This window comes from Gymnoscopelus microlampas (assembly GCF_963454915.1).
Source record: "Gymnoscopelus microlampas genome assembly, chromosome: 4".
Lineage (NCBI taxonomy): Eukaryota > Metazoa > Chordata > Actinopteri > Myctophiformes > Myctophidae > Gymnoscopelus > Gymnoscopelus microlampas.
The window spans coordinates 37,928,044-37,952,393 of NC_139941.1; the positions used below are offsets into that span (position 1 = coordinate 37,928,044).

At 40.2% G+C, this 24,350-nt stretch overlaps 1 protein-coding gene across 1 annotated transcript; it reads right to left on the reverse strand.

The window, feature by feature from the left end:
- Positions 1-1,340: 1,340 nt before the first annotated feature.
- Positions 1,341-15,569, reverse strand: adrb3a (adrenoceptor beta 3a). Its single transcript, XM_084054268.1, has 2 exons — positions 13,534-15,569; positions 1,341-2,507 (listed from the first exon to the last, which is right to left on the reverse strand). The coding sequence occupies exons 1-2, from the start codon at positions 14,859-14,861 to the stop codon at positions 2,480-2,482; spliced, it is 1,356 nt and encodes a 451-aa protein (XP_083910394.1). The 5' UTR covers positions 14,862-15,569; the 3' UTR covers positions 1,341-2,479.
- Between the last annotated feature and the right edge of the window lie 8,781 nt (positions 15,570-24,350).

Consider the following 24,350-nt stretch of genomic DNA (forward strand, 5'->3'; position numbering starts at 1 on the left):
AACGGAGTATAATTCAGGTTTAACCCTTTTATCTTTATCTGTAGTGAAGAAATCCATGTTTGTTTGTTTTTTTGTTATTTTGCTCGTGTCATTTTGCTCTAATGAAGAGGTATTGAAAACTGCCTGATGCTCCTTAATCCTTTATCCATCTCACAGCTATCATTAATGATGAATCAAAGGTTTGGGACAAGCAAGCAAAGCAAAGTTTGTTGTTTACCCAGGGTGTTGGACTAAGTGCGGAACTTATTTACAGCCAGACCCTGCATGGAAGCCTTGCTCAAGGGCTATTCAGCGGTGATTCATGATTGATGTGATGAATTGGGGAATCGAACTAGGGACCTTCCGGTATCAAGGCCGCCCCTCTAACCACTAGGCCACCGCTGCCACAAGCAGAAGTTGTGTGGTTTGGATCTGAGTCCATGCCAGATAATATTGATTCTCAGCCAATCCAACCAGGATCAATTTCTGCTTATTTTCACTACTTTAATCTGAAGATTCTGAACTGATCTGCTTTTGCTGATCATACACATAGACATCCCTTTCATTTCCCATGTCATGTTTGTTTAAAAGAAATGTGGTTTGTTTCTTTGGGCTTTTTTTATGTTTACACTGGAGGGATTGATTTAGGTCCTACTTAATTTTACAATGACAAAACTGCCTTTCTGATTTATCTAATGTAGGCTACAGGCCATTATACTGTAGTAACACAAACAGCATTCCTTACTAAGCATTGTATTTAGATTATTTTTACAATAATTGTGTTCATATTGTGGTACATGCGCTGTAACTTGTTATTGTAGTCCATGATTAATGTTCATTTTTTCTTGTCCTTGGGGTGAATATTTCACTTCAGGGTTGTTTTGAATGTCATCTCAGCTTTCTTTTGGAGTTGTTTAAGATTGATAAGGTTTTGTCCCCCAACCTACACCCACATGTAGAAAAGCGCAGTTGTAACAAGAATCACTTGATAAGGATCTAGCTGAACAGTTGTTTACACGCTAAGTTGTTGCTTTTGTGAGGATATTTCCAACCCTACACATTTAGCCCTGCGGTGGCTATGCTGCTTCATAGTTTATAGTTTATGTAGAAAAGCACAATTGTAAGAAGAATCACCTGATAAGAATCTAGCTGAACTTGAGACAGGACAATTGTTGACACACTAAGTTGTTTTGTGAGGATATTTCCAACCCCACAAATGTACTGTAGGCCTGCTATTTCATAGCTTATTTTCAGATTTGGATCTCATTCTCCCTTACACAGTAAAAGCCTCAGTGTTAATTTATCCATTTGTACCTCAGAGTGTACAAATGGAACCAAATGGACCCGTATAAGCCAGCAAGTATGAGGATTCACTTTAATAGAAATGCAGACCATATGCCATTTACCCCACACACTGCCTGCTCCATAATACAACCATAGCACCAAAAGTCTTGACATGTTCATACACTTGTTACACAGTAAAAGTCTCAGTGTTAACTCTGAGAATGTACAAATAGATTACTGTATATTATTATAATGGTTCTATTTATTCATTACTATATAATATAATAAATGAACACTTGAGTATTTTAATGTGTAAGGTAGAATCATATCAGTAGTTAAAGTATGACATTGTTGAGCACTATGAGTAACTATGCATCAATTATTGACCATTATGACTTTGCATGCAGAACACACCTGGGACATTTATGTTTATTAACCCTTTTTTCTCTTTTCCTTATTTTTTTACACAATTTTATTTCTCAGTTCAAGTGGTGTTGCTTTAACATAATCTTGGGGGTTTGAGTGAGATAACTAATAGACAGTTTCCCCTCAAACACATGGACACCACACCTAAACATGCTGATTATGACACAGACCCCTTTACACTGACTGCAGGTGTCTGTGCCTGTTCCTCTACATAACAATGGAAACAGCTTTTGTAGAACATTTAGACCTGTATTTAAACAAAAAGTTTATTACAGATATCTTATATATATATCATAAATAGATAATTTACTCAATATTATCCATAACTATATCACACTGTCACTTTCAAACTAAAGGTCACATACGTTGTGCCCAAGGGATCATTGGAATGGATTCAAACTTTACAGAAGTGCCTCCTTGTTCAGGAGTAGAGAATGTTGTTTCTTTGGTGCACAGTATGTGGCTGGCACAGAGAAAAGTTCCGCTTTCATGTCAAAATGTCAGTCAAGTGCTGAGTTGTAACAATCTTTTCATTGTTTCATGGTCTCCATTCTGTGAGGTTTCAATGTAGTCACTGTGCAGTGTGCGGCTCTGCAGTCTGTCCAGTGCACTTCTCCTCTTAGGGTTAGCTTCACTTAACCACCCCTCACCAGAGGGGCCAGTGTGAGTGACTGCCATCCTGTTGCGTTGTCCTCAGTGCTGTTGTGGTCCCAACCGTTCCAGCAATGTCAGTAACTGTTGGGTCTCATTCATTTCAGTAGCTTGACATTTGATCTCCCATCTTTATGTCTCACCCCTCCTTTTCCTGCAAAGTGAAACTGAACATAGAAAATATATTGGCGTTCTACATTTCTTTTGATAAAAAAGGAAAGCATTTATGTCATGAAGGATCATAATGATGGATAAATAATAAAAGTGACTTCTCTGAATGATAACACTTCTTGTTTTCTGAATATATTTAGTGCTGAAAAGTTTTTAAACTCACCTTGCAAATAATAATAGTAAAATGAATAAATAGAAACTAGCTTTTCCCTACATTGGTAACACATTTTTCATCTAGAAAATGAATTTTGCAGCTGAGCTACTCAATATCATTCATCTTTATATGTTATGCCAAGTTGTCTTTATGGACAGCTAAAATAACTAAAACAGGCCTCACAGCAGGGCCGAGCTTCTAGTTCACACAATTTGACATAACCCTGTTGGATCTAATTCTGACATACTGTTGCTGGACAAGAATGTGCTGTCTGGTTACGGTTTGAAGTAACTTTGTCTGTACTAGTCACACCCTCAGGCATTTGGGTCAGATACGTGTGCTCCATGACAATAAGAATTTGTTTTTGTTAAATTTACCTTTTAGAATATTGATAACGCACTGACGAATTGTCTGTTTTCCTACCTTTCCTTATTTTTCTTATCTAATATTTTTGTCTAAATAATGTCATATTTATTATCCTTAGTGCCAATTTAGCATTACTATTTTTTTACTTTCTGTCAAAATACCCTGAATTCTGATGCTATCACCGCTGCTGTACAGTACATGTCTAAACAGGAAGACAAACTCTCCACAGTCATGACTGCTGCTGCTTTGTAGGAATAATGACTGATTCATAGTTAGTCGTATGATGGTGTCCCATGTCAAAAATAGCCGATCTAAAAGCTCACAATGCATGGTGCATTGTGACTGTGTAGAGACTAGGTAGAAACGGAAAGATACGTGTCTTTGACAAAATGTTCACTATTTAAGTGTACAGCAGAGTTCAACCTTCTCTAGAAAACAGAATATAAAAAGAACCAACTGAGATGTGTTTGCTCGTGTCATGACACAGACCTTATGAGCAAAAGTATACATTCAATTAATGTAGAGAAATTTCAAGAAAACCGGCAACAGCTCTTTGGAATAATGTTCTTTTTTTAGAATTCGTTTTTTTCTTTTTGGTTGCTTGTTGATTTTCACACGCACACTTGAGGGGTTGGATTACATTATACTTTAAACCTGAGACGTACTTAAGTACATCCAAATAAATTGAGTCCATAAGTCAGGCATGTGTATTTTCTTTCTGTGGCTCTGTCAAAGCGTTGTGACATTGGTCATTGATTGAGGAGACAAAATATATATAACGGCAGCATGATTTAATTCCTTTTAAACTCTCCTTTTTTATTCTAAAACTTCAAGTTGCTTTGATAATTATACAATAGGCACGCATAAGGTGCACTATATATATATATATATATATATATATATATATATATATATATATATATATATATATATATATATATATATGAGAGAGAGAGAGAGAGAGCAACATCTAAAATGACACAGATGCTGTCCCTTGTTGAAACGTATAATCTCCCATTAGATTTAGTTGTACAGTATTAGAGAACTATACACTTTAATCGTTTATTTTAACCCCAAAATTGATTTTGGCTGCTGTTTTAATGAAGTGGAACATGTCGCTTTAGTGCTGTAACAGAGGACTCTGTTACTGCTTCAATATGGTATAAAGGACTGTATTATTCTGTAGGCGCTGCTGGCTCCTGTGACTGTCGCAAGCAATGTGGCTTGGTTTGGGGCTGAGACGGACGGCTCAACCAGCTATGAGATATTATGAGAACTAGGTCTTCTAGGAGTAACTCCACTAGGAATAGTTCTATCTCAAGTCTCCAAGTATTCTTCAGGTCGTTATAGTACAGCAGGTCACTGACCGTCCTCACTGGCCGCTGTATTTATAGATAAGATATGGTGTCGTATGATCTTAGGGCGACGTCACTGGCGTCGCGTCCTTATTTGGGACCATTATCCTATCGTCATCGTCGTCTTGGTAACAAGTGCTTTTTTTTATCAATGAAAATCTCATCCATGTGGATGAGTCTCATACTGAAGTGTTTGTTCAACGCCCTGGCCTTGATTCTAAAGGATTGGATACCGCCTTTGAGAGGGAGTGATGGAGCTCTCCCACGCGTCATTACTGTCCTGTTTTTTTCCTGGTCCTCATTTCATGCTTCCTCAGCCAGGTAAAGGCACATATGGATGACGTTAGCATGCAGAGTTCAGTAAGTGGCTCTGATGGCATATTTCAGAGAAAAAGCACTTAGAGGGCGACACAACAGCATCCATTGTTACACTCTCAGTTACATTGACAAAACTGTACCCATGCAAGGAGAGCCTGCACTGTAAAGGCCCCCACGTGATTACATCAAAACATTAGGCAGCCTAATGAGTGCCTAACGATTTGCCCGCCGCAGCACTGTAACCTATTAGGCCTGTATATCGGCAGGTTTAGGATTAAATGGAACTATGCACCACCTCACTTTTCAAAGAGTGTTGATTTCCCACACTGATTTGGTGTAGCTATTATTCCCTGAAATGCAAATCTTGTCAATCACAAGCTGTTGAAATGTGCAGCATTCAACTGTCACCAGATCAACTTCCTGTCACAGATGACTGGACCCTGTAGGGTCCCTCTACACAGGTATATTTCAAGCAGTATAAGCAGCACTAAAAGCACTACAATGAACCCAGATCCATACATGGCTTTATATACATTGTGTTGCATACCTACTGTAAGCTGTTACTTCCACAAAATCTCCCACAGTGATTACAAAATGTCCAGTGATGATTAATAAAAGGGAGAGTAGTATGTGGGGAAATGGAATTATATTACTTGCAATGGCATAATTATACCATTGGACTGGGTCTTCCTGTAAAACACTGTTGGTTGCATTATAAACACGAGCTGCTTGGATTGTAAACACGGTGTCCTAACTGATTCTTTTAACAAAGAATTAGGGGCTAGCCATGAGCGCAGGTTCGTATCCATGACTCCCAAGAGCCATTGATTAATTTTTTACACCTTAATCCACATGGTGGTCTACACAGTATTTAGCTTTGAGCCATCACTCAATTGTCATTAATCACCATTGCTGGTTGAGTACTGCATGGTGTTATCATGTAATGTGTGTAGAAATATTTACAAGACCACTTGGAATAATGACCCAGTGGTGACGACTGTAGTGAGACACTTTTACTTCAGGATTCATATAGACATTTTCCATCATCTCCCTCTCTGGCTCTTGCTCTCGCAAGCTCTCTCTCTCTCTCTCCCCCCATCCCCACCCACATCTGTCTTACATCTGCATCACGTCTTAGTTATTCCTCATGTAACCCATAGTTCATACTTCATGTAATCTCTTTGGTTATTCTTGATCGCATAGTTCATACTTCATGAGGTGAAATATTATGCTGTGCCATAATATTCCTTTGCCTGTGTGTATACATTACATATTTTCTCTGAAAATATCAATCCTCTGTCAGAGTTGAGACACATTAGGCGATTTCACTGCTAATCACAACACCAGAGCCGTACAAGTGCTCACGTAATTAGTTACAACACATCAGCAACAGGCGCAGTGCCCCAGGGTGACCTCACTTGAAGTGCCCCCTTCCTCCCACTTACACGTAAGAAAATGAAATTTACTATAAACAACCTTTACTTAGGTCTACATGAACTTATAGCTAAAGTACAGGCTCACCACACATGATACCATAGATAGACATGGGCATACAAATACCATATTGGACCGGCGTACACTCCTGCTCAAATCTGAATGCAACTCACATCGCTATGAAACACTTCATGCTAAATATAATCATTTTCTTCATAAACGGCCTGTATGGAGAATACATGCAAAAACCATGATTGCAATTATCTCTGTCTGTCTGTCTGTCTCGCTCTCTTTGTCCGTCTGTCTGTCTGTCACTGAAGCACACCACACCTCTGTGGTGTGGCTACATAGTACCAGTTAAATGCAGTTATATCGTGTCCAATGCACATATATGGAGATCAACATGCACTGATGTCAGACACAACATGAACCGTGTGAAATGCACATATGTTTAGATCTGTCAAATGCCCATGGAGTCAAAGTCCACTGGACACCTATGATCCATGACCTCATCATGACGACAGAAGTAAACACAAAGGACACACATGCGTGTGCATGCGCACACATGCACACGCACACACGCACACATGTGTGTCGTCGTGGACACTGGATAGTTTTGCATTCATTCATTCACACGCTTGCATTCATTGCCCTCTAGTGTTGGTTATACAGAATTGCCTGGGTGGGTGGTAAAAACAAGCGCTCTTTTTCCAATTTCCCTGGAATGCCAATTTCCCTGTAATATATAATAATATAGTTTTTTTTTATGTGTATGTATACATTTATAATATAAATGTATACATACACATAAAAACCCGCATATTATGTATATATTAGATGTTCAGACACCTTCAGGCCGAAAATCTAGTACTAGTAGTGACATTTTTCATGACATTTGTTGGCCATTCAAATCTGGATGTTACGTTTTGCTTTTTTAATATATTTCAATATAAGATACAGTATAGTATCAATGGTTAATTGTACCTTGTTGTACCTGTTTGTATCTCAATAAGTAATATTGAGAAAATATGACAAATATTTTTAAAATACTACTTGTCTTAATCATTTGGTGCCCCCTCACTGACCGGTGCACCAGGGCACTTGCCTTATAAGTAATCCAGTCCTGATCAGTGGTGCTCCTTTAAAGCTATACAGTGATTAGCCCTGATTCGCAGTCTATGCCACCTGCTGTAATCTTCATTGGATATTTGTGCTTGTTTGATATGTCCAAGTTGAAAACAAAGAAACAGTAGCTTAAGATTGTTGTTACAGTATACATTTAATGCCGACATAATTTTATGTGGACCTCGTTTTCCCAGTTAGACAGCATCAGTGACACATTGTAAATATTCCCAAGTGTCATATGTCTCCTACCCTTATGCTTACACTGTAATGCAAGCACACAGATGTAGTATGTAAAAACATGCTACCTTGATGGTACTATAGTCCTGCATTCATATCTGCACAGACTCGCAGTACATTCCCTGCTCTCAAGCTGTTGTTTATCTGCCTTTTGTGATATGGGTCTAGAGTCCTCTGTTCTATTTTAGTGTGTGTGCGATTTGTGTTGCGTTTTTATATGGCTGCTACCGTGGCCAGGCCTCTCTTGTAAAAGAGATTTCTGCTCTCAATGGAACTTCCTGGATTTTCTTTTTTGGCATCTAGTGATATACAGGGATGAAAGCCTTCCTCAGTCTTACATGTTATTGTACATGCTAAGAACAAATCCAAGTTCTGTCTAATAGTAATCTGATAAAGATTTCTAGACTTCTAGACTTCTAGTCTACATTCTAAATTCCAGTCCAAATGCCATTTAGGCCATAACCTGTTTGACCATGCAAGACATTACAGTGGCGACGTGCATGTACAGTAGGACTACTATGGCAAATAGACTGAATTCAACAGAAAGCGTTCCTTTTTGTTTAGCAGCTATTGCCATATTGTCTCCGTTCTCTCCTCACCAAATAAACTACTTTGCTGTCTGTTGAGATAAGATTAGCTCTGTGTTAGTCTTCTCAGCCACATACAACTGTCATAACACCCTCCATCTTTGCCCCCAAAACAGGTCAATGGTTAAAACTATAGCTATATGCCCCCGTTGCCCTCATGAGAAGTAATCCGGCAGCAGCTGTCACACTTCAGGCCAACATGCATGAGAAAACCTAGGAATGTTGGAAGCACAACCAAGCTTTCTTAAATATAGAAGAAATCATTTTAAAAAGAACATTACAATGCCATTTTAATGAACTGAAAACTTTTTCTTATTACTTAATTCTGACTTGTTCATTCTGAACATCTTAATCAGAGTATTAATTAGGAACACTGTTATTGCGAACGCAGCGGAAGGAGGCGCTCCGCGCAAGTGGAGCCTACTATGAAACCGTGCTGTCTGTGTGTCTCTGTGTGTGTGCAGTATGTGTGCAGCCGCGCCCCCATGTGACTCACGCTCTCATTGGCTGCCCCCATGTGACTCACGCTCTCATTGCCTGCATGCGCTACAGTGTGGCTGAAATTCGCCTGTGCCCCTGGGTGACTAATTACACTCTACATCTACAAGCATCTACACGAGTTCATCTATTGGGATATCTAAGAATTCCATGTCATTTGTGCATATTTCAGGCCGGATGGCAAGTTGAAAACGCCTTAGTTTGAGAACAGTTTGCCCCAAAACATTCTTCTTATTGTTATTTTCCAGCTGTGTTCGCTTCCCGCGTTTGCGCGTCTTACTTGTAACAAGATTATTACTACTACTATTGAAATAAAGTACAAAAATAAAACGTGCATACTGTATGCTGTATGGTGCTTGCGTGACACTGACGTGCACATTGATGTGGGCAAGAACATGCATGTATTTAACTGTAAACAAGTCGTCTGTTTATAATAGCTATACAGCACCTCACCCCTGTGTTGGTCACTATCTCCAGGTGATCATTCGCTTCAAAGTTTCCATACCTAACTTTTCAAACAATCCTATCAGGTTTTCTTTTCTTACACTACCCTGCTCTTTTCCTCAGATCAATGGATATGTTTCTCCTACTGCTCTGCTATGTCATTGTCCCTCCCTCAACACTACTGTTGTTGCCTTTGTGTGCGGAAATAGATTTCTTTCTCACAGATTTCCCATAATGGGGCAATAGCATCCGATCAGAGGGCAAACCAGTTTACCAGCCACTCACACGCAGCACAGATACCTGAGTCATACGTTTGCCGGGGCTGCCTGTTAACAGGGAGCACATGCCATGTCATACACAGTACATTTGTTAGACTTCTCCTGTCAAAGCCATGTCCAAGTCTGAGTCTGAGGCTACCATCTCTCTTGAACTTCTGATCCCCCTTACATTTTTGTAATCTGGTTCAAAGCACAGCATGAGTCCATTGAGCTTGCCCCTCAGTGTGATCTACAGCACCACTCACTGGGCTCCTTTTAAGGAATACTTTTATATGCTCCTAAATGTCTCCCACATTACTGTACAATTGATTACATTTGTAAAGTCCCACAGGGACGGATGGCAGCATGTAATGGCAATGCATAGTATAGTGCAGTAAATAGCCGAATGAAGTATCCTTTACAGTATATAAACTTAACCATAAACTTGGTTTAAAATGGAGTTTAAAATGTCAAAAGTTAGAATATTTCACAGTACAGGATTTCTAACCACCCCCTAAATTGATTTAGATTAACAATGATAATAAAAGTATCACAAGTTTGTTTGCACAACATAATCTTGACACCTCCCTGTGTCTGTTTTGCCATCATCATAATCATCATAACTACATCCAGAAATTATGCCAGACTGCTGTAATTTTGTTCAGCTATATATTAGAATAGCAATGAGAATTCTAAGCTGTCCCTCCCAACCGTAGCTGAAACATGCTAGCGTGGCCATTCTTATTGGTTGTTAGTCTGTAAACAGCCCCTCTATTTATGGGGGAAGTCTTGTGCCTCAGTGATAAAGATTTATCAGCTACAAGAGGTGTTGGACAGGGTGTAGAGAGAGGCCCCTGACAGAGGCAGAATCTCCTTGAGCCACACTCATTTGGAAGGATATTTTAAACCTTGTATGCGCTCTGCTGGAACATTTTTTTACACTTTGGCTAATGGCTGTAAGTTCTTGCAATTATTAGCATAATAAAGCATTATGAGAAACCTATGGACATCTGTTAGTAATTTAATGTTCATCATCTGCATGCAAAGATTGATTGCAGGTAACGTTATGCATAGCAGAATCTATTGGTTGATCTGCTCTCATCAAATGATCTACCACATATGTTTATTGAATCACTGAGTGGAAGGCAGAGACTCGGTTTTGGGTTATGTTTAGTTCCTTTCTAATATTCTAACAGCAGCCAATGTTTCAGTATAAGTATTTATTTTCCTGCTCAATCTATTGTAATCTCAGGATCTGTTCGGAATATATCCAAATATGTATTATTCATTTTATTCAGTGGACATGTGCAGCAAGCTATGCAACAAGTGCTTTCTATTGAGGAGTTTTGGACTAAAAGAAAATCGATATGTCCTATATTAAAATTGGCTAATGGGAGGACCGGACTGCCGGCAGGCGGGTGGACCACGTCATCACGCTCATGTCACTATGACCACAAAGGATTTCCCAATGCAGCTACGCCCAAATATGGTGTGTGTTGTCTAACCTCAATGGGCCTCATTCACTAAGCTTTACAATTACAATAGTGCCAAACCTCAAATAAAATATTTATGTGCCCAACATTTGTCATTACATAGAAAAGAAAAAAAGATCTCAAACGATCTGTTGCTTGGATGCATATTATAGACATGATGCAAATTCAACTGATTTTCATTCATTTTCAGTTGACGCATTTAGAGCTGAATTATTAGGTCCCTCTGCGCGTTTGCCATTTCTGAAAGTGTGGCCACAGTTTCGCGTATTGGACTTTAAAGCCAAATCCAATGATAAGCTATTCATTTATAATATTGACCACATCACATGATTAAGAAGTCTCACCATGATGGTGAGACTCCACATCAGATGGTGACACCATCTGATCTAGCTGTGTCTATTTCCAATGTACTGTAGGACAGTGGATAGGATATGTTCATCCAAAGGACGGATTTCTCCTCAGTAATCAATAAAGCTCTGATCAAACATTATCGGATATCGGCGGATTGGGTCTGGCAAAAATGAGATAGACCTAGGATCCGCACAGATCAAGGCTCTGCACCCCCTTTCATGAATTGCACATCAGAATTGCCTTATGCAATATACACAACCCTTTGCACTGTATTAATGTCGGAAATGTACGACCAGCTTAGTGAATGAGGCCCAATGTGTCGTCATACTGTAGCAGTAGGTGCAAACAAATCAGTCAGCTCCATATACAGTATGGGCACAAAAGGGGGAATGCCCATAGGCATTTACTGATGACATCAGGGATCTACATATATGGGCATAAAAGGGACAAGGACTGACAGATACAGAGATTTCCATATATGGGCATATTGGTTGGATCGGCAGTGCGTCGTAGGTGTGAGGGCCGCGTAGCGGCCTGAACTCTAGATGTGAGGCTCTAGTTCTTAAAATGTCCCTGACTTTAGGTGCGCTGTTTGGGGTTTTCCCCTCACTGTCCTCGCTCTCTAAATTGGAACTCATTCTAATTAATTGGAAATCACCTACTTCCCCTCTCACACTCATTGGATAAGAGACATCTTGTATTGTCTAAAAGTAGAAAAGATAAGATTCTCATTGAATGGCTCCTCCAGTAGGTTTGCGAAGGTATGGGGTCCTTTCTTTCAGTGGATAATTGTCATTTGTCAGGAACATTAACATTAAAAAGTGGATCGTCTCTTCCTACTTTAAAATTGTCACATACAGTAACACTGCATGTTGTGAAATACATTTTCATTTTCTGATGTATGGTTTGGGGATGATGGTTTGTTGCTATACAGTACATTACCTAGCTCTTTAATCATTCACACTTGCCTGGTAGAAATCTTACTTCTCTCTTTTTTTGTTAATGTTCCTGACAAATGGCAATTATCCACTATATCCTAATTACATTTCTCCATCATATTTTAGCATTAAGCTGCAACTCTTATCAAGAGTGACTTAAAATAAGTGACAACACTACAACCCTCCATTTGTTGTAAAATATCAGAACTGTAAATCATTCCTGTTCTCTCTCTACCTCAGCCTCATTATACTCCAGCTTAATTATAGTGCATACTAGTTGATAATCTGAAACAGTAAGTCACCCATGTAATTAGACTCAATTCCAGTCAAATTAATTAAATGTGCCATGGTACATTAAACATGTGTACAGACGTAGCATCTTGTTATAGTTGTACTTGTGTACAGTAATGCTGCATCAGTGAATCATCATGCCATTGATGCATCCAAATGAATATATGATTCTGCTGTAGATGGTGTAATTGGAGCGAACATGAACTTTCTGTTTTTGTTTCATTTCATATCAGCATGTGCACATGAGCTGACTTAACTAGAGTTTGTGTTATGTCTCTTGATTTAGCAGAGGTTTGATTCTTTTAACTCTTAAGTCTAATGAACTCAAATTATATGTCCAGTGGACATAGTTATCACATTTAACTCGGTGACATTAAGTCAAGTTTTTAGATGCTGACTTTGATTAAGACAAAATAAAGTGCCTTTCTAAGAAGCTTTTTTTTATTTTATGGATTTGTCCAAACTCAATCACTCAAGAAGTCTGTTGGAATATTATGGGAAGTCTATGAGAGACCACTACAACTCTATTAATGTATATCGTTTGTGTTATGCCTCTTGATTCAGCAGAGGTTTGTTTATTTTAACTCTTAAGATGATTGTTAATGGTGTATCATAATTGTAAAGTACAAAATTGTCAGTTCACAGCACTGATGTAATATTTTGGCCCGGCAAACTTATCAAAGCAATTAGATATACTAATCTGAGGCTGAACACATGGACTGTTAGACTAACACCTCACATTTCTTCTTGTCAGAGTTTATAAGTGAGTTTGTAATTTAAAACTAATATATAGTTATATGTATATAGGGATGTATAAATACATCTTTTAAGGATTTAATTCATGCATGCAATTCATAAATGCAAGCATGTATGTATTATGTATAAAAGCAGTATCTTTTATGTTAACATGCAGTAGGCATATTGTCTATACACCTAAAATAATTGTGCTTGCTGCTTTCTTGACACACGTTTTCTACCGCATAGTCCGTAGTATTTCATATAAAATATTGCAGTAATAATGACTATTCTCTTTATGTTTCTAAAAATATTTTTTTATTTAATTTATTAATTTATAGAAACTGAAGATAAAACAAATATATTAAACAGTTGTGCATCAATCAAGGTAAATGAATCAAGTGAGTATTGAGAGATTGATGTAGACAAGGAAACTTACAATTCCATTTCTGGCTCTGATAAGTCACTGAATTGTGTGCTGCCATTGGAATGGGGAGGTCCTGGGGAAGGTGCCTCACTTTTGTTGCTGCCCTGACTGCTGCCCAGGCTGTCGTTCCCATCGACCGTGGCAGTGGGAGTCTTCTGGAAACAGCCGGCTGTGCCTGACTCAGCCTGCCACAGAAAGCAGGGGCAGCGAATCCGTAGCTCCTTATAAAAGGTGTTGAGCCGTGGGGTAGACATCCAGGGGCAGCCCAGCAGGTTCTTGAAAGCAGTGCGGAACTCTGGGCTCCTGCAGTAGATGATAGGATTGAGTCCAGAGTTGATGTAGCCCAGCCAATTGAGCAGGCGGAATATCTCACCGGGGGGGATACTTCTGTCGAACACGTTGATTATGTTGGCAACAAAGAAAGGCAGCCAACACAGGGTGAAGGTGCCCATGATGATGCCCAATGTCTTGAGGGCTTTGTGCTCCTTGACAACCAGTAGGCGTGATGATCGCCGCTTAGAGTTTTTCCTACGGGTCGGGCTGCCGGAGCCCACACAGGCTGTGGGCAGCATGTTGGTGATGTGGTGTCCGGGCTGCATCTGTGTTGATGGATACTCATTCTGGAAACGTATCCGGTTCTTATCTATAAGCTGTACCTGCCGTGATGCTATTAGAAAGACTTTGGCGTAAACAAATATCATTATGAGCAAAGGGATGTAAAAAGACACCACAGACGATATGATGGCAAAGGTCCTGTTGGTCACAAAGTCACAACAAGTAGGGTCCTGATAGCATTCAATTGCCTCTAGGTTATCCGCTGCACGCCAGTACTGGTTCATGATTGGTACAAAGGAGATTAGGGCAGACACAATCCACACCACACAAACTATTAGCCTGGCACGGCACTTATTGATAAGTACCTTGTGTCTGAGTGGCCTTGTGATGGCTATGTAGCGGTCCACTGCTATTACGCAGAGCGTCTCTATGCTTGCCGTGACACACAAGACGTCCACAGAAGTCCAAAGCTCGCAGGCTGTGTCACTGAGCAGCCAGTTGCCTGTCACCACAATGGTGGCCCCCAGGGGCACAACTAAGACCCCCATGATAAGGTCTGCACAGGCCAGAGACATGATAAAGATGTTGGTCATGGTTTGCAGTTGTGAGGTGCGTGCAATAGATATGATGACAAGCAGGTTGCCCACTACAATAGTCATTATGATAACAGCAAATAGGACCATAATCCATGATCCAGCCGCGTCGTGATAGGGCCCTGTCTTGTTGGTGGCCTCTAAGGTACTGTTGACCCAATCGGAAGCCGTAACACTCAAATTATTGTCCATCTTCCACCAGTGGACACAGATATTACATTCAACTCGGTTACATTAAGTCAAGTTTCTAGATGCTGACTTTGACAAAATTAAGTGCCTTTCTTAGAAGCATTTTTTTATCATTTTGTCCAAACTCAAGAAGTCTGTGGAATATTGTGGAATATTTTCTCTCTACAAATGCTGCTGATGTATATCGTTGAAATTGCTTACATATTTCACACAGCCTTGGAGCCCCACTTGCATAGTGTTCAGACACCACCAATGGTCCCTGGGTGGCCTTTTCTTATGTTTCCAAAAATCAAGAGAAGCATTTTAAGAGGTTCCTTCCCACTGGTGTATGCAAAAGCAACATGTTTTAGGTTTTTGTTGTTTTCAACAAGAAAAAGTTGTATCCACCAATGTCCACATCAACAGGAAACCAATATTAGTTTATAGATGTGGTGTTGTTTCAATAAATCCATGAGGAATTAAAAAGTTTTGTAAAGAAATTTTAACCATGTCCAGTTGAATATGTCCATTGGGATTAAGCTTTCCACTGAATGTTGAATGGTAGCGATGCCACTGTGGGAGCACAAGCAACAGTGACGTTGTTGCAAGAACCACCAGAGTGCACCAAGTGGCTACCCACTCCCCCTTTTGCTCTCTCTCTCTCTCTCTCTCTCTCTCTCTCTCTCTCTCTCTGTCTCTCTCTCTCTCTCTCTCTCTCTCTCTCTCTCTCTCGCTCTGTCCCTCTCTCTGTCCCTCTCTCTGCCCCCGCTCTCTCTCTCTCTTCTCTGTGAGTGCAGGTCGCTCCAGCATGTATTGGCTCTAATCACACCCAGACCGAGGGGGGAGGAGTTGAGGGTTGCTTTTTGTGCTGAAGCCATACAGTGAGCAATAGCCTTAACACTGCCACGCATAAAACAACCATTTATCTTGTGAGGACCGGGAAAATTGTCCTCTCAAATGTCTATTTCTCAAATTCTACTATACAGTTGTGGGGACATTTGGCACACACACACACACACACACACACACACACACACACACACACACACACACACACACACCCCCACACACACACACACACACACACACACACACACACACACACACACACACACACACACACACACACACACACACACACACACACACACACACACACACACACACACACACACACACACACACACACACACACACACTCACTTCACACACAATAGAAAGAGTTACAACCTTTATTCCCAGGCCACCCACCAAGAATGTATATTAAAATTCCTAGTCCATAAATATATTAAAGGACAACTTTGTTTTTTTACAACCAATGTTTATGTTTTAGATTGTAATTAAAGTAAATAAAAGATGAGTGTTAAAAAATTTAAATGTACTGCTTTCTATAGTTTTAGCAATTTTCACAATCTTTTTTTACAGTGTTTTCACAGTGGGCGGGGGCATTCTGTCCGGTGGCTAAATATGTATTTTTTTAACACATTAACCCGGCGTTTTCTTTATTATTATTTACAGTAGCTCTTCTAGCCCCCAATAACTCACATCTGGCCATCTCAGACAGCCGGACCTTTCTTATTGTGTAAAAAAGGCATATTTAGCCACCGGACAGAATGCCCCTGCCCACTGTAAAAAATATCGCAAAAAATGCTAAAACTTTAGAAAGCAGTAAATGAAAAAAAAAAATACACTCATCATTTATTTACTTTAATTACAAGCTAAAATATAAACCTTGGTTGTAAAAAACCAAAGTTGTCCTTTAACACTTCACAATAATTTCTGTCACACACACATACACAGCTTCAAACACCTGTAAGCACAACAATGGCCACACACACACACTCACACTCACACTCACACTCACACACGTGCAGACACACGGTCACACTATTTTACCTCCAAATTGTAATATGGTGTAACGATTACTAAAGTTTAATTACAGTCACCACGGTCAAGGAACCATGACTGCAATACTGCAGGTTGGACAGCACCTTATTTCCATTGTTCGCTCCAACAAGATACTTTTTCCTTTTTATTCCTGATAATTGACAGTATACAACCAATTGCCATAATTCTCAGAAGAATGACGGAGGACAGTACCGTTGGACTGGAATATATTGTACTGTAGATTAAATAATAGATTATGGGTGCGTTCGGAAATGTGCACCGGGAGTGCACTCACGTATTAGTTTGTACTGGCCAGTGCGCTCAGTGCTATATATCCGAACGCACCCTATATTACATTAGATTAAATCCAATAGATTCAATGAAAGTTGAAAAAGATTTTTGTTAAACAAGTTACAGTATCACTCTATATTCTGACAGTAATCATGTTTGTCATGAGTGTTTGTTCAGTAACAAGGGTCTTCCCATCTCACAAGCTCTTAAGTAAACAGATGATCAGGTTTGTTGCCAATTTTGTCCTATCAGGAGAGAGAACTTATTTATCAGCTTCAATTTTATAGGGTTCCAGTTCCGATTTTTTCTCTCTCCTTATTGGATGAATTGGGTATCCTGACTACTGAAATTCTCAGAATTTCCCAGGATCAACACAGTAACAGAGCTAGTAACAGCTTATTCTGTTGCTTTCAAATTCACCTTCACATACCAGTCCCTGTCTTAAGCTGTGCAGAGCATTGCTAATGGTTTATTTGTAACACAATTTGTGGTCAGCTGTGCAAACCATAAGACATGAGATATCCCAGCTCAGCTGTACAGCACAGAAAGTCAGTGGCCTGACTGGCCTCCCTGTGATTTAGTACTTTAACCTCTACTACAAGAAGAAAGATTAAGCAGATTTGTGAGACTCAATCCAGTACATTGAGGAAGAACGATTATAAAGCAAATACTTTTTTTTTACCTCAGAAATCTGTGGGGGTGCTATGGAGAACATAATCGTCGCTGTTGCGCAGAAACCTTGTATCTCCATATTTCAACTTTTCATGTTTTCTTTACGTAAATGAATGCCCTCCGTCGTCGTACAAGAGTGTCACGCGAAAGTAGCAGAAATAGATGATCTACATTCTACAAGCTCACAATGCCTCGAGATGTGAGACGTTGTGAGCCTGTAGATCGCTATATTCGCTTTTGTGTGAAAAAAAAGGTTTCAAAGTGGTAAAGTGTCTGTGGGTTTTTATAAATACTGAACCAATGAAAAGTATTAACAATGACTCTGTGTGACTAAATAATAAAACATTGGATCACAGCAGCTATATGAGCTGCCGCCACCAGCCAGTTCCTTCTTTGGTCAGCTGTAACACTCTGTGGCTGAATGCTGTTAGCGAGCCAATGTTTTTTCTTTTGCACTGACCATTTCACTTGTCTCTTAAGTAAGTTAATTACATAGCCTCACTCAAGCTGACAAGTGGACAAGGCTTAACCACTTACTTAACCACAAACCCTATATATTTATTAACTGGAGTGCCCCAGGGGTCTATACTAGACCGCATCCTTTTTTCCCTCTACACCAAATCTACAAGCTCACAACATATTGCAATATGACATGTGAGGTTATAGATCTGCTTTTTTCCGGCGAATGTTTGCCCCAGAATAGGGAGTCCATGTGGTTAATTCATTCTTTTTGAGAAACTCTACGGAAGACAATTTGTTCTTATCAGAGAGAGCTGTTTTACATTTTAAATTTCTCAATTGTTATTCATAATTTCATCACACGACATCTTCAAATATATGGAGAAAACTGTATCATATTTTGCATAGTACACATCTGTCAGTACACGTGCAAGGAGATATCATGAAATCTGTGGAGTGGACTGGTGTCATTGCTAAGAAAACTACTGTAGGAGTGAATATGTCTGTAAAGTTCTGTATGGATTTCCCAGGGGGGATTGTTATTTGTTTGGAGACACTGAGCATTACAGGGTCTTCATGTTGGTTGCAAATGTTTATAATAGACAACCCGATACAAGTTAAATGAAAATACATATTAAAACATGTACTTTTCCTTTACTGATACATAGACGTGAGAGTTTCTGATGTCTCCCCGACCCGCCTTCTCTCCCCTTTTTAATGGTTCTCTAATGGAAGTTCTTGCCAGGTCTCTGTCACTCATGAGAGAGGAAGCCTTGAATTGAGTGACCACTCAAGAGGAGGAAGGGGCGATGCAAAAGCAAAGCCCACAGATTCTTGCTTCTTTATTTGGGGGTGGGGGGGGGGGCTTGACGACAGAGAAGCCCCATCCGACAACATCGAATGACCGCTATGTCATCACAGAGGGGATGACAGTTTGACAGCTTGCTCATTTGTCTTCGCGTGAGAAGATGCCATTGATGGATCTGGGGCTGGTCCTGGTCTAGTAAGTCATGGGTATCTGGCACAAGTTGAGCTGTTGATAGAGGAATTAGCCAGCCTGCTTTCTCACCGTTACCATAGTAAGATTGTTGGCAACATGACTGTCACGCTCAGTGTGCCAACATTAAGTACAATAGCACTGAAAACAATTTACCATCATCCACAGCATGCATTTAATCAGAAGCAAAGCATTCATGTTTCTATTGACTATCAAGATACTGTAGATGCATAGTGCCCCTTAGATACAATGCAATGTGGTATACCAGGGAGATGTTTGTGTATCTTTTGCCTATTCAACATCATTAACTCCGCCAGTCCGGAAGGCCGGAGGCAGAGATAACGTTTTCGCCCGAGTTAGTCCAAAGCTAATCCCATGAACCACTAGACCTATCAGCACCAAACATTTCATACAAGATGCCAGTAGGACAAAGAAGACACTCCACCCCAAATTATTCGAATCGGCCTCATGATGGTGCTATACCAGCCCACTTTATGTTTCGGCTTATAACTCTTGAACCGTAGGTTATACAATAGAACATTATTCCTTGGACCATGACACAACTCTACATATAGGCCAAACAAGTTTTTGGATATTCCATACAGTTTTCTCGTAATTGGCTTCCAACTTTTGTGGGAGGAGCCTATTTTTAGAGCCTTCTTACTGCCCACAAATGTCACCACAAATGTGAGAAATTGAACCTTATCTCGTAGAAACTACATTTCCTCCTTGTTCATCTTCCTATACTGTATGACAATGGCCTCAGCTCTGTGAGCCATCTGGCTTTTGAAAGCTTACATTTCATTTCACCAAGACAATCCATCTGGTCAAAGCCTACATTATGCTGCCACCATGCTTAGAGAAGTATTCTGTGGGCCCATGCAGCACAGTAACTCCCCCAGTCATAGTCAGTGGCGGAGCCCTAGGCTGTAGCCCTGCATCTAGTTGATATCAAAGATGAGCTTGGCTCAGTGGCTTCAAGATTTAGAACAGAGTTAAGGATACCAATTGAACTGTTGGGCTAAATGCATTGCACTTGATGGGAATTGCTGGCGACTGCTTTTTAAAGAGGACCCTAGAGAGAAATGTAATGTCTTAGTCCTGTCAAACAAAACTGGAAACAGATACCAGTGGTATGAATTGGGGCAAATAAGAACACTAAAAGGGTCAAGGGAATCCATCTATCCAGTATTGCAGTATACAGCCTCAGTCCAACACCAACAATGCCTTCTGTCTCAATTCTGCGATCCCATGTGCATTTGACCTTTACCCCATGAAGGATTCAGATCAGAACACATTTACTGTACATGCAGAACTAGAAAAGTGTGCCCACTAGTTGTGAAGACAATTGCAGGCATACAGTATGGAGTAGCAAATTCCTGTTTGACTGTCATTGTCGACTCATGAGAAAAAAATCACAATCTTGCTACTAACGGTGACATTTGTAGCGTTTGTGGTGGTTGGTGGTTGTAAGTGAAATCGCTTTTGGCTCTATGTTGTTTAGAGGCCCCTCAATGTGTGATTCAAATTTGGGGCATATCGGTCCTGATTCCTGTTTTTTTTGGGGCAAAACAGGTCCCTCCTGCAAATTTTGAATTGTTATAGTTGATCGGTCCAGCGGTGTCAGAGATTAACTGCTCATACACACACACACACACACACACACACTCACTCACTCACTCACTCACTCACTCACTCACTCACTCACTCACTCACTCACTCACTCACTCACTCACTCACAGGGGCAAAAACATAATCCCCACCCTGGCGGAGATAATCAGTTCAATGTGTTTTTTGTATACTTCTATACAGTATGGCCTAAGCAATTATTCCCACACAAATCTCTGCTCCATTTCGGGACTGTCGTGACTTTTGTTTTATCTCCAGTTTACAAATGCCCTCCATGAGTTTGTTTGATGGCATTTTTTCTTTTGCACAGGAAACTCTCCATTAGTGAGAGAAGCCAATCAAGTGGGGAGGTAGGGGAGGGGAAGGCTGTGATTGCAAAATAGTACTTGTAGCCTGATGTACAGCTCACTCTATGTCATTATTCTAGAGTATGACAGAAGCTTTCGTGATTAATTAGTGCCATGTCAAAGCTAAATTATAGAGCATGCCACCTAAATATATCAAATACAAAACCTAACACTTGCAACTTTGTTGTAAGTTTTAATATCATGTTACTATAATTACAAGCGGTTTGCCAAGTCATACAGTACAACACAATAATGCATTGCAACTCTGGATAGTTTTCTGGAAGCAATTGATGTTAAAGGTCCACCTGACCTAAAAGCAGATGACCTGCGCATGTTTTCCTCATGTATGTATCCTGTGGGGATTAAAGCCTACAAGTGGTCCTAGCGTTCAGTGTTCCACAACTATCATATCGTGGGGAAATCACACTTATTATCCTCTGAGTGGAACCATATGCTGAGGTTTCTATAGAGTAGACCCCTATGGTGAGAAGATTGTGAGAAGACTTCCAAGGCAACGCTGTGGGCTCAATGTAGATGTTCTAATACCCTCTGTCTCTCTTTGCACAGCACGCTCCAGAGAGACTTCCAGGTCAAGCAGCATGGATATTTTGGGGGCCATCTGAGCATTTTCTTTCGGTGACCACATAAAATGCATACAGATGGTTTGTCTCAATGCTTCCTAATTTTACTCGAAACCACTAAATGTAGCTTTTTATTTCCTGCAACTTTTTGATTACATACATGACATGAGCTGATGAATGTTACATTTTTTCATAAACAGTTGCATGGGATTTCCAGTCAGTAAGCAGCACCAGCCATGACTTCTCCAGTGCAATACACATATTTTATGTACAGTACATGCACACATGCATGCAGGATACGGGATAGTATGTGTGCATATTGTGTGAAGGAGGGCTTGCAATAAAGACTGATGACTTCATATGAAGTCTGTCCAGCTGCAATAATTTCTCGGAAATCCTCCTCCTTAACTTCTCTTCTTTAACCACCTGTTAATTAAATCTTTAATATGTAGGGAGCTTTGCTTGTGTTCTCTTTGGGAGTAACCATTAGGGCAAGCTCACAGCTTCTAATGACCAAGAGGGGCGTTTAGGTCAGGGCAGATAACAGAGTCAGGGAGAGAAAAAAGGAAAGGAAAAAAAAAGGGGGGGGGGGGTTATTCCACATAGGCTTACACACAAATGTGGATTGTTGGTAAATGGCTATTGACCGAATGTGATCTGTCATGCACTTTATCTGTCAAATATATTTAATGTGAAGCAACTTCACTCTATATTCTTACCTGTAGATCATTTTAACCCTTAGCGCGATCCAGATTCATTCAATTTGTTTGATGCATTGTTTCTTTGTATTCATCAGAGACCACTATGCACATCAAAATAACCCAAGGCTATCACAACCATGATACACAGGGGTGGCTGTTAGCTATGGCTAATAGCCAAAACAAAAAACAAAGCCATGCAATGTATGGCTGTCAGTTGATGTACAGTATGACAGTTTGCATGTATGGCACACATCCAAACTGTCATACATCAACAAACAGCCATACATCCAAACTGTCGAGACACTTGTCACAGGTTCTAAACATCTGTTTATAGGCAAGAGACAAATGTCTGTTGAAGGTTGGCTCCAGGAAGATTTGGAGGAGAATCAGGTTGCCTCTGCTATTCCTCTAGGTCAGTGAATGTGTCACAGGGATGAAGGCAGGAGGGCAGGGTGAACTTGGTCTGGCGCCATCAGAGAGAGAGGGAGATAGAGAGAAAGCGAGCAGTGGAGGAGACAGTTTATTGCAGGATTTGGTCCTCAGGGATAAATGACTGGGCTTGGTGTCAGCAGGATGCTGGCCTGGGCCCCTGCAACCATTGAGACTTTATTGGACATTAATCATCATAAAAGCTCATAATCATCCATGATCTAACTGAATTATGGGGAGGCAATATAAGTCAAGGTGAGATCCCCTCATAATAAACAAAGATTTACCAAAGGAAAGGCTGGTGTGATGAGTCTCTAAATGACTGCGTCTGAAAACAGCACTCTGTTAATTGAGCGCAGAATAGTCAAATAAAGGCAGTGGCACATCTATGCTGGTAAAACAAGGGAGGAACACCTCAAAGGTCAAGCCTAGAATATTAATGTTAAAATTGTTTTTTTTAAATAGCCAATGGCAGGACTTATGCATCACTTAACTAAGGTGAATCAAAAAGCGATTTACAATAAAGATAGACTTTGTGAACTCCAGCAGAATGGGGCTCTAACAACAGAGACAAATCAGTGTAAAGAGCATAGCGGACCAAAAAGCACAGGCATATGAAAATATATTGGTCATAGAATTAAGGCAAAATTGCCTTAGGCAAAAACATAACCCCAAAGACTTGTCAAAGACCAATTACTTCTGACTTTGTTGAGTTCATTACAATAGATTGGTACTAGTATCAGCTGTAAAATGATGAGATAGGCCAGTGCAGTGTGTGCTAATGAATCCAAGACAGGTTTGAGCAGATTCTAAACTAAGAACTTCATGTTCAAGATGACTAGATAAGTGTATTTCGAGGTATTGCCTTGTTGTCAGTCCGTTCTTATCCACCCAGAGATCACAATCATCAGATACAGCAGCTTGGGTGCTATTGTGTTACATCGCCACTGGTTGTTTCCTTTTAGTCCATCTCGTATACTAGGCAGGGTTTGTATAATCCAGGCTGGTCATGATCCAGCATGCAGTTGCATGTACAGACGCACTCAAAAGTCCAGTCCTTGAGCCTCCCCTGATCTTACACTACTTAATACAGTAAACATTACAGTGAAGAATTAGACACTGTGCAGACATTACCTAGTCTGCTATGATGACATGATCCCATACAAATGTAGCAGTCACAGTAGAAGAGATCTTGACACTCTTTTTCCAGACTACTGTCAAAGCCTTACAAGTCATCAAGAGAACAGTGTGGTCTTGACATCACAGTCAAGTGGATTGAAACCTGGACCCAACCCTAATAAGCTAAGCGTACCACCCACTTTATAATAGTTGAATTAAGGTGTGGGAGGCCCGTCAATCAACCGTAAGACTTTTTTCTTCGTGTTTTTTGCAACAGGAGCATAAACTCTCTTTATTCAGCCCCACAGAACCCCTTTTGACTGGCCTGGCTTTTCAGTGGTCATACAGCAGTAACCAAATGTTTCCACTGACTTGTCATATGTATTTGTGTGCACAACCCA